The 12,259-nt window shown below is 33.8% G+C and overlaps 1 protein-coding gene across 1 annotated transcript; it reads left to right on the forward strand.

Annotated features, from left to right (window-relative positions):
- Positions 1-10,262: 10,262 nt before the first annotated feature.
- On the forward strand, positions 10,263-11,566 carry LOC149252895 (uncharacterized). Its single transcript, XM_089454303.1, has 2 exons — positions 10,263-10,952; positions 11,540-11,566. Exons 1-2 carry the CDS (start codon positions 10,263-10,265, stop codon positions 11,564-11,566), a joined length of 717 nt encoding a protein of 238 aa, XP_089310429.1.
- The last annotated feature ends 693 nt before the right edge of the window (positions 11,567-12,259 follow it).

Genomic DNA, 12,259 nt, shown 5'->3' on the forward strand with positions numbered 1-12,259 from the left:
TTGGGGTAATCTCTTGTGTTGGGCTAAAGTTGGGGGTTCTTGGCCCTTCTACAAATCTGCGAATACCTCAAAGTTGTTGTTTGTTTCTTACCTTTTGGGGGAAAAATGTGCATTGGTATTCTTGTTATGACAACACCTAGAGGGGATCTTGCTGAATCCTTATTCGTCCTTGGTTGTTACTTCAGCTAGGTCTTCCTAGAGAGGGCAGTCTCATAAGATGGTCATGCTCATGGAATTTCCTACATCAGAAGGGGACATGCTCATATTCAAGCATTTGGATCTAGTCAATGTCATATGATTCTAGGCCTATGGTCTCTAGGAATGTACCAGAGATGTTCATGTAGGCATAAATCCTTGCATAGGAGGTGTGCCTTCCTAGATTGGTTTTCTCTAAAAGACAAACAGATTTACCTAGCTTGTTTCCAATTTTAGCTAGGGTTTCAAGATCTTAGTAGTTTTGTGGGAGTGAGGAGAGGTGAATCCATGTCGATGCCCATGAGAAGTGTTCTTTATTAGGGTTAAAGTGCTCTACCCATTATCTCATGTAAAGCCCTGCTGAGTTGAAGAAGTAAGAGCCTACTTCCATCACTGAGAAGAGATCTTCTACCATCAATAATATGACATCGAAGAATCCTTTGAAGACTAATTTCACCTCGTAATGGGCTTTTGGCTTCCATTTTATCACAATCTAGTGGTGAAGGGCCTTTTCAGTAAGCCAAATTCCAAAAAATTTGCAAATGAGGACATGATTCCTCATGTGCTAAATTCTAGCATTGAGCCTTGCCGAGGGAATGTGTAATCTAGGGATCTCTTCAAACTTAACAATGCAAGTGTTGGTTCCTTTTGCAGACTGAGTGCCTGAAAATTATGGGAGCAAGATGTTAGCCATTTATGAGTCCATGGTGTCATCAATTTTGGATTTTAGGGGTTTCATTGCAGAGCGTTATTGTATGTTAACATAGTGGTTTGAGGGACTTGTGCTCCCTCTGCCCAGGCAACAATTCGTCGAGAGTCAGCAGAGGAGCTATCAAGGGTGGGAGGGATAGGGGAGGGAAGGGGTTGAGCAAAAAGGGTTACATAGATAAACCCTAATAGAGTAAGTTGCAGAGCGAGATGAATAAGTGAGCCATCCATGAAATAGAAGCCATCGAAGGAAGATATTTCTTGAATTGGCTAACAATGAGAATCTACCCATGGAAAAATAATAGTAAAGGCAAGTACAATCGCTACAATTGACATGAACTCATATATACTGATATGAACATACATCAAGTTAATTAATATGAAAAAGTGAAATAAGTTAATGCATAAGGAAACAAGTAATCCAATTAAACATTATCTCTAACATCTCCATAATGCACACCAGAAGTGTCAATCTGGTTTAGTGAAACCAATTTTTCCACATAAACAAGTCTACTACACCACAATATGCTTCAAAAATTAAACTACATAAAATGGTGAGCATAATTACGAATTCAATGCATCCAATTAATATGGAGAAAACCTTAACAAAAATTCAAATGCGTCAAATAAATTTTATATGAAATCTTTCAAAATAGTATGGTTTTAAACTAAAATAACATAAAATGGTAAAGATTTTTATGTGGATTGCAAATTCATTACATTCAGAATCCACTACTAACTTTACGTCATATTAATTACATGATTTAATGTGTAATCAACATAAAATCATATATATAATTAATTTTTCCAAGTTTCGAGTACTCTAAACCCTTTAACAACAACGTTGGAGTTATACTTACTTTCATTTTATGTTAAATTTCAGATAAACTAGACAGGAAAAAAGCATAGTACCTCTTATGAAATCTTCATATCTGTGAAATTAGTTGAATAAAATGAGAAAGAAAAAACTACAACATGCATATTATCAATAAATTTTAACAAAAATGAAATTGATAACCAAATTGTTCATCGCAATTTGATCATTCACTGTCGATTTTCAAAATTAAAGATATAATCAAATATTATGCAAAATTCACAGGTTAACATCTCGTTAATCACACTAATGATGATGTTTGTTTATATATGTATTTCACAATATAGATAGATAGATCATGAATTGTATATATACATTAATTTAACATTATATATACATTGTCAAATGTATATAAACAAGAATCTACCTAATTGTCTACGTACACAATCACATGCCTATTCAACTATCCAACGATGTATGTACACCGAACCATACCATTAATATGTTGTAGCAACTTTGTGCTTATTTCCCACCATGAATAGCTATTAGTATATATAATAATAGTAGAATAGCAGGCTTTGCCATGCACAATGCCATCTAACTCTTTCGGGTGCATGTCTCAATGCAAAGAATTAGGTACTTGTAGTTAAACGAATAAGTAGTTGGTAGTTTCAAAAAAAACCAACTTGTCAAGTTGAAGAAAGCTCACTATGGAAACCCTACCCATTAACCCTATCGAGATAAATTACAAGTGGCACATTACATTGAGATCCTTATATGAATCCGCAAAAATTCTTACAAAATTACCAATAAGATCTTGCAACAACTAACCCTGACCATAAATGAACGAAGGATCATTAGTTTCCAAAATACATTGTAGGGATCAGAATGAAATTGAAAACAAATGAAAATTGTATTAATCCTATTGACTATTAAAATTGACCATTTTACTAGCATACCGTATGTAAATCAATGGGCAAGGTAAGGCCAATTTAGCATGTTATGTACCATCCTAATATTTCATTAAAAACTCAAATATTTGGATAACAGTTCGAAGAAATCACAGTTAAACACTTAGTACTAGATTTGTAAAGAGAGTGCAGGCTTCCTCAGATCTTAAACATTGAGATACTGTGAGATAAATGAGAAATCTAGAACATTTGTACATCGATAACAATTAGTATATATTATTATCACAAACATATGTAACGATATTCAAACTAATCAGATTTGTAATGGAATAAAACATATGGGGTTAGTATATTAATTTTATTTATATTTTAACAGACCTAGGTGATACATGAAGCAAAAGACGGAAAAGAGATGGGAAAACTACCTAGTTTATGGAAGAGCTAAAATCTGGTAACTTGTACTCGTTCATGATCTAGTTCATCTTTTGCACGTTGAGGGACATGAAAGAAAAATATGAAGATATCTCAAGCTCTTGAGCGAGGGACAAGAAATGTGGTTCGTAGGATAATCCAAACGCATAAGCCTGAAACAATCATGTGAATTGAACCAATTGTCTACTCCTCTCACTCACGTAGAGAAACTTGCACTCCCACTTCCTCACTCCACGACTATTCATCACCCCAAACATCTATGTAGAATATACATAGAAGAGTCGATGTCATATTATTAATTTAATTAATAAAAATTATTATAAAACTGTAATGGGCAACATTTTTATGGGTGTGAAATTTCATCCCAATATATCAATATTAAACGAAAAATATCCACTTTTAATAAAATCTCAATCATCTATAAAATAAAAAAAAAAAAAATTATGCAAGCCTTATTCTGAAATAAATACAATATATCAACATAATTATAATACAAAAATAAAAATAATTTTTTTTTATGCAACCATATCTGAATCACACAAATGAACTCACATGCCAAAACTTCGTTTAGGAAGAAGGAAAATTCTCAAATACAAATTATCAAAGGAAGCACTGTAAACATCATATCAAAGTTATATCTCATATGATGACTACTTAGAACCCAATATCTTCTAGATATTTTTGGTGTTGTATTGCTTAGTTTTATAATAATTTAAAAAATATCTAAGATGTGATTTTTAAGATATTTATTACAAAACTATATATTTTATAGTGAATTTCAGCAAATTAAAGAAAATTTCCAATTTCTCACAGGTTTAAACCATTTGAATTTATAAGTGACATTGCCAATTACATAAAGCAATGTAATTTTTGTTTTGAATTTGTCGTTTAGGGGTGTAATGGAAGGTCTAGAATGCATGTGCACCCATTCCATAGTAGTGGGATCAAGTCAACTACATAGTAATGTTGGTTTTGAATTTGTCGTTTAGCGGTGTAATGGAAGGTCTGGAATGCATGTGCACCCATCCCATGGTCGTGGGATCAAGTCACATGTACACCTTTTCCTTTTCAAAGTGTTTAAAATCCCAGCTATGTTTATTTGATGGTAGTTACAATGATGTGCATACGTATTTATATTTAAGAAAATATTTCAATAAGTTATATTTGCAATGTTTATTTTGGGAATAAGATCAAGAAATATATAAGTAATTTAATCGGAAATAAAAAGTAAATAGGTATACACAAATAAAATATAAAGTTAGATATTATTTTTAAATTTTAAATATTTTAGTATTCTTAGAGTAGTTACATTGAGGTGCTTTCTAATCTGGTATTGTGGAGATGTGTAAAATAATGTATTGTAAATATTTTTATTTTGGCCAAATAAAATTAAAACTAAAATTAAATATGATAGAAATATGTAACTTAATGATAATTTTACAACATTCTTCCATGGTATGAGAATCTATAGTACTCAATTGGAATATAACATATTTAAAGGGGAAAATTAAGCCAACCTAGACCCATCTTAAATACGGATCTGTCAAGCCTGAGAGGGATGAAATCTCCTGAGATGCAAACCTCTTTTACAGTGAAAAGAGGTTTGATCCCTCTCGTCCTTGGTAGATTCAGAGTTAAGATGAATGCAAACCTCTTTTAGAGTGAAAAGAGATTTGATCCCTCTCTATTCTTAGTAGATTTAGAGTTACGATGAATATAAATTGGTATACTTACAATGCTTATAATTAAAATCATAATTTGTTACAAAAGATGTAAAAACCTCCCAAAATATAAAAATAAAATAAAAGATAATTCCACCATATATGTATCATAGAATTAATTTGAGCATTATACAAATAATCAAATCCAACGAGGAAAATATATCATCTATATGTAAATTAAAGATCTAATTATTCTAAGAACATTCTTTTTAATAATATTATTACATATGCCTATGCTTCTGATGTGTTATGACTTTTATCTATTCCATTTCAGACAAAGTGAAAAATGCATGCAATCATAAATATTCTTGCAAATAAATATAACATTGTATCAACAAAAATGAGAAGATATTCATGAAAAATAGGTTCAGTATACATTTTGTATATAGAGTATTATTGAGAAAGTTATTAATGGTGATCTAATATATGTCCTTTATAACATGATTAAATTTTAACTTAGTGGGTTAGCTTGAGCGGTTGAGTGTTGTGAATCATAAGCAAGAGGTCATAGGATTGAATTTGAAAGCTAGCTACTTCTAGGGATATTATTGGCCCTACTAGATGTCCTTACTAGGTTGGGTTTCTAAAACTGCAATTGACTAGTTTACCCCATGTACCACCATCAAAATGAAGGTAAGTTCTCAAAGGGTTTCCTACAAATATGCATTCCATAAAAAAAATCCCCAACAATATAAACCTTATTTTAATAAATGGATAGAAGCCCCATGAAAGCAAGAATAAGAGGATTAAAAATACCACACCAAAATGAAGTGCGAGAGCTTGTCAAACTCTAATCCTTTATAAGCTAAGAGAATAAATGGAAGAATTATGTCAATTTCAATTACAACTTGAGCCAACATGTCATTTACATGTCACTCATAATTACTTTAAATTATTCATATTTACCAATTGATCTGTAAATTATTGTGGATATTCCATTGGATAGTTTGTCCCAATAGATTAGATAAAAATAAACTAAAATCTATATTAAGTAAGTTAAATTCTTTTATATTATAGATTTGCTAATTACTAATTTTCAACTTATTCATGAAATAGATAAAATGGGAAAAATAAAGAATAATAGATACAATAACACAACAAATGTAAAAAATTGCTCTAGGAAACCCTTAAGAGAGAAAAAAAACAACTATAAGGTGATGTTTCTCTGCTCTCTTGTCTTTGGTATGAAACTAATACAAGTACAAAGGAGAAGATGGTCCTTATGGAGTTACTTGGGACCTGTAACCTATTAGGCTACTACAAAACACTAACCCCCTCTATTATGCTCTCTAACTGCCACTCCTGGTTTCTTTGCTTTACTATGGAAAATAATAAAATTAAATAGAATGGAACCCCTTCTTCTCCTAGTGGCCCGATTTTAACATAGCTCAATAGCTAACTAAAGGTCAGGTTTTACTCCTCCAACTCTCAACTAGAGTTACAACTTTTACCCTTCTAGATTATTCTTCATATTCCAAACGTGGCTAGCCCCTATGGCATGATTAATAGGGGATGACGTAGCATCCCCTCAAACCATGGTGGTCAATCAAAATAAATCAACTTGTGGAAGGAATAATGTTTGCATACCAACATTATTGATGTGATTCTTACACTATTAGAAAGGTATCTAAGTGTATACTAACACTTTTTGGTCTGATTCTTGAATGCAGAAGTTTTAACCCCAAAAAATATTGTTTAATCCCTCAAAATGGCTTTGGAAGGTTTCAGACAACCTCAATTCTCCAAACTGCGACCTATCGGTAAAAATGACCCTGCAAGTTAATTCCTCTATTTTTTCCACTCTAAAAGCATTGAGATATATGAAAAATAATATAATGATCAAATTCAAAACATATATCTTGATTTTGAGAGGCTTTTACTCCCCAAAAGATTTTACTAAATGGGATGAGGAAATATTTCCTCAACCTTCTCTCTACAATACCATTTTTCTTTGCCTTGAAGTGTTCCTTTCAACCAAACCTGCAAATGTTCATGTTGTCCATGCCTTATAGCTCTCGACCTCTTCTGTAAAACTCTACCCTCTACCAACTTTGTTTGAGCATCCAATGTTTATTTGTGCTCCTTGATCCTAAGAACCTTCCGAAAATTGCAATTACATATGAGATAAGTGTGAATATATTTAATGAAATCTAATGACCAAAGACATATTAACCTATAATAAATTATAGCAAATAAATAGCTATAAGCACACTGCAAACTACACTAAATAAACTATTTCTAAGAAAGATAATATAAAAATTGAACCAAGATAGAGTTACAAGGAATAAGAAGTTAGAATTATAATTGCAACCTAATTTTGGACCGATGGTAATTATATAATTAAGCATAAGTCGTGTAAAAGTTGTGAAACATGTCCATACATAAGAAGAACAAGGAAAGTTTCTCACCTATATGCTTAGGTTTGGTTCAAATTAAAATGATTGACATGTTGCAATCATTATATTCTAAGTGAACATGGTTCGCTATGACATTTGATTAAAAGCTTTGAGGGAATATGCAAAATACAAATTCCTAGGATATCCTATAATCATTCTAGCCCATAAGAATACATCTTATTTAGGTATTTCATCCTACCTTCGACATGCATTCTTCATTTTTGCACACTTAACATATGATTTGCATAGTCATTTTGTTGTATAAATACATGAATTATATTTACGACGTCTCATTAAAAACCTTGAGAGAACATTCAAAATACATATTCATGGCATATCTTATAATCTTTCTAGTTCACAAGAATACTTCTCATTTGGACATTTTCATCAAATCTTTGGCATGCATTCTTCAATTTTGCACACTTTAACATGATCTTCATAGTCATTTTGTTGTATAAACACTTTGATTAAATCGATAGACTAAGTAGTCAAAATGTTATATAAATAAAATTACTTATCTTACTAACAAAAAAATCATACATCAAGCTATTATTTAGTTGAATTATAATTTTAAAAATATATTATCATTAAATAACACACATAAATATTAAGCTCCAAGGGTTAGCTCAACTGGTTGAGTCCCCATTGTTAAGTACCTCGCCAATCGGGAGGTCACAGGGTCAATTCTCCTCGACGCCCTTGGAGTTAGGGCATGCTAATTGGTTGAAGAACTTTAAAAGATTCCCTTCGAGGTTGATCTACCCAGATTTTCTATGAATATAACGACCACCCGTAAACCACCACTAAAAAACACACATAAATATTAGCTCTCGCAAAAATGTTGCTGATTGTAATATTGAATAAACAATATTACGTAGTTGGAAGCCTAACAAATAAATATATTGGTGATTACGTACCATGAAGCCTAAAACCTTAGATGGTTAAAATGTTTTTAAATTTCACATGCTCTAATCTCAATTGTCCTTTCCTTCAAATAAATAGATGGAGAATGATTAGAACTACCAAAGCACGGTGGAATGCGAAAGTGTAAGCTGCCGAGCATGACAAAGCTCTCCTCTACAAAAATAATTTGTTATTAGGATATGTGGAAGACCTTTTTCCCATGTCACATTCTTTTGGTTTATTAAGTTTGGCATTATAATACTTTATTTTCACATGCATTTGCTAAATGTTATGGTTATTAAGTAATAAAATGAGAGTATTAAGAAAAAGTTGTATTTATATAATATAAATTGGATTCATAAATAGAGATAATATGATAAAAAATTATTATGATATATAGATTTTTCTTTAACAAATATTTTGGCTATTTAGCTACTAAATTAAAAGAAGTGATAAGATTATAATTTTTAAATGAAACTTATTTAGGCATAAATTTTTAATTTAATCAAGGAAATTGGTATTATAGTTTTTTAAATATTTGAATTTTGAGTATATTTGTTATTTAAATTATGTTTTTATTTTTTTGTGATTGTCTTTTTAATCAATTTCAATTTTAACTTTCATAATAGGATTTCATTTTTTTGTTTTTTGCTACCTTTCTCGTAAATGTCACTATGAATTGTGATTCATGTAAATAATGTGGAAATGCATATAATGATTGGGCGAAGGAGTGGACACGAATTCATAAGTCTAAGGAGGAGGAGTTGTTTATGCTAAGTATAAACCCAAGCCACTGCATTTGTTTTACCACTTATCTCCTTGTTGAATTTAACAAAGTTACCAATTTAACGAGAACTATAACCTCAAAATGAGAACTCTAACCCCCAAAACCCCTACTTTTGTGCAAAAAATGGAAAAACACTCTGAAAACAAAAAGTTTTGATGTTGCATCAACACTTTTTTTTTTTTTCTTTTCAGGTTTAACATTCCAACAAAAAAAAATGGCATTAAAACCCAAAAAATTTGTGCAATAAACATGAAAAACACCCCAAAAGCAAAAAGTGTTGATGTTGCATCATCACCAACATCAACACTTTATTTTTTTTGGGTTAAAATTTCACTTTTTTTAACAATGCCATTAAAAATTAAAACAATTGTGCAATAAACTTGAAAAACACCCCGAAATTGAAAATTGTTGATGTTGCATCAACACTTTTTTTTTGTTAAAATTTCAAAGATTTAAGCATTCACATTAAAAATAAAATATCATGAATCCAAAAAACCTTAAAAACCTAATAGAACCATGGAATTAGAATCAAATATTATGCCGATAAAAAAACCTTTAGTTATAAACACAATTCAAAATCAAATATCATGACAAAAAAAACTTTTAAAATGAATGTGAATTAATTTTTTATATAGTTGATTATATTATTTGTAAATATACTTTAGATTATATGTAAAGAGACTTTAGATTATGTGTGAAGTGAACGATACTTTTTAAGAAGTTATTTTCTTCATATTCTATAGATAAGTACTTCGATCTAATAATTTTTTTTGTAAAAAAAACAATAAAAATGAAAAAACATATAAAAATTAATAAGTTGTCCAAAAAGATACTTACAACCAATGTTCCTCACAAAAAATAAAAATAAAAAAAATTAATAAAACAAAATGCAACATACATTGAAATTTTTAATAAAATTTGTAAGAAATATAAAATAATATATGTAATATAGATACATATGTTTTTCAAAATTTCTTGGATCATTAATCACCATACTATTTATTAAAACTGTGATAATTTTGATTTTAAAATTTGTAAATAACATAGAATAATGCATGTATTATGGATACATATCTTTAAAAATCTCATGGATCATTGATCACCCTAATATTTATAAAAATCATAAAAAAATAAATATAATTTTAATACTAATAATTTATTAAAAAGAAGTTGTTTGATCGACCCCGCGCGCTCTGCTCCCCGCGGCCTCTGCTGCTGCGTAGCTTGACCCTCTGAGCGCCTGCGCCTGGCAGCGCTGCTGCTGGGCTGCTCTCCCCCTCTGCTTGCCCTCCCTGTCACCCTGGGGCCTTCTGCCCGCTTCCTTTGGGGGCCTGCGGCCCTTCCCTCCCTCTGCTTTTCACGGGAGCGCCCCCTGCGCTTCTGACCTTCCCTGCTATGGATCCCCCATCCCATGATCAGGAGGATCTGGAGAAGTCTTTTGCCTCCCTCATCCAAGAGAATACCAATGAGAAAGCTCGCCCTACAGCCTCAAAGTTTATTAAGAAGCTTGATGAAATCCCAGAAGTTTCGCTCCCTCCTGCCCTTCCGAGGAGAGCAGCCGTCGCTCTGGCAGATCGGGGCTTGGTAGGTCAGTTCACGGGATTATGGCCCTCTCCCCGCACAGTCCAACGCTGGGTTGAAAGGAACTGGAATTCGATGGTCCAAGGGAAGATAGCAATAAGATTCTGCGGGAGGGGTTTCTTCACCTTCCTTTTCGAAACGGTGGAAGATCGCAATCTCATATTCAGGAACGGCCCATACTTCATGGACACCAGAGGACTCTACCTCAACAGATGGACTCCCGACTTTGACCCCGAGATGGACGTTCCCAGCGCTGTCCCGGTCTGGGTCCGTCTTCCTCATCTGCCTCTCCATTGCTGGGGAGACGAATCGGTGAAAGCTATAGGCAACGCAGTAGGGAAATACATCGACAGATCGGAGCCAAGAGAAAACATGCACGCATGTGCCCGGATATGTGTAGAAGTGGATTTGGGGAAAGGACTACCAGAAGCGATCAAACTCAAGGTCGACCAGTGGACGCACATTCAGCAAGTGGACTATGAACAGCTGCCGTTCAAGTGTAAGGTATGTCATGAATACGGGCATTTTGCTAATAGATGTAGCAAGAACAAACCTATAAACTCTGAAAACAATGATGAAACCCCTGAAGAAGTATGGGAAAAAGTTAAGATGAAGAAAACAAATCCCCCTCCTGGAACCTCCGCAAAGCCCTCATCTGAAACCCCAACCCCTCCCTCTCACCCCTCCGGATCTGGCTCTTCCCCCCCCCCTTCCACTAACCCTTTCGAATCTCTATCAATAGAAGACCCTCCATCCCCCCCCCCCCCCCCCCCCCCCCCCCTCACCGAGAGGCCCCAGAACAGCCCCTCCCTCTCCCCCTCCGTCCTCCCCTCCCCCAACGGTCGAAAGAATCCTAACAAGGAACAAGACGAAGGAAATTATCACATCCACCGATCCACCCAGGAAAGTCGGAAGGAAATCAAATAAAGAGATCAGGGATGAGAATGCAGCAAAAGAAATGGCAACAGGGACCCAACAGCCAATGGATACATACTTAGATAAAGCCAAAGGAAGCGGGGAGAAGATGAAGGAGAAAGGAGGAACACATAACAAATATAGTAAATGATGAATCTGGTCTCTTGGAACTGTAGGGGGATGGGCTCCTCCCTAAAAACTAATGCAGTCCGCGACCTTCTCAAATTGGAACACCCAGACTTTCTACTACTTCAAGAGACCAAAATAACTGAACAAGAATTCCAGAACAGTGTGAAAAGAAGCAGAAGCTACGAAGGAATGGCACTGAGTGCATCAGGGGCCTCAGGAGGAATTGGAACAATATGGGACAAAAACAAATGGAAACTCATGGACAGCAGGCAGAACAGGTGGTGGCTAAGAACAGATATGCAAAACGTCTCCAGGACTGAGGAATACACCATATACAACGTTTACGCCCCTCCCCACTTCAGAGAAAAAGCAGCTTGTTGGGATTCAATCACTTCTGATCTAATGAATGCTCAGGGCAGAAACATCTTCCTAGGAGGAGACTTGAATTTAATAAGGAATGCGGATGAAAAAATGGGAGGAAATTTCTTCGCAGACCCCTCAAGGGAAGCTTTAGAAAAAATCATTCAAGAGCACAGTCTTGTTGACATCCCACCTCAGAACGGGCGATTCACTTGGTCAAACAAGAGAACCGGTAAAAACAACATCAAAGAGAGGCTGGATCGGATACTAGTCCAGCAAAGAATCGTGATAAACTTCTCAAGGATACAAAGTTCAATAATACAAGGTTTTATCTCAGACCATAAACCTGTAGCCCTGAATCTGATTAAAAGGGAAAACCTGGGACCGTTACCCTTTAAATACAATAG

Source organism: Pinus tabuliformis, chromosome 7 (assembly GCF_031772625.1).
Source record: "Pinus tabuliformis cultivar Carrire ecotype Pingquan chromosome 7, CPIR1, whole genome shotgun sequence".
Lineage (NCBI taxonomy): Eukaryota > Viridiplantae > Streptophyta > Pinopsida > Pinales > Pinaceae > Pinus > Pinus tabuliformis.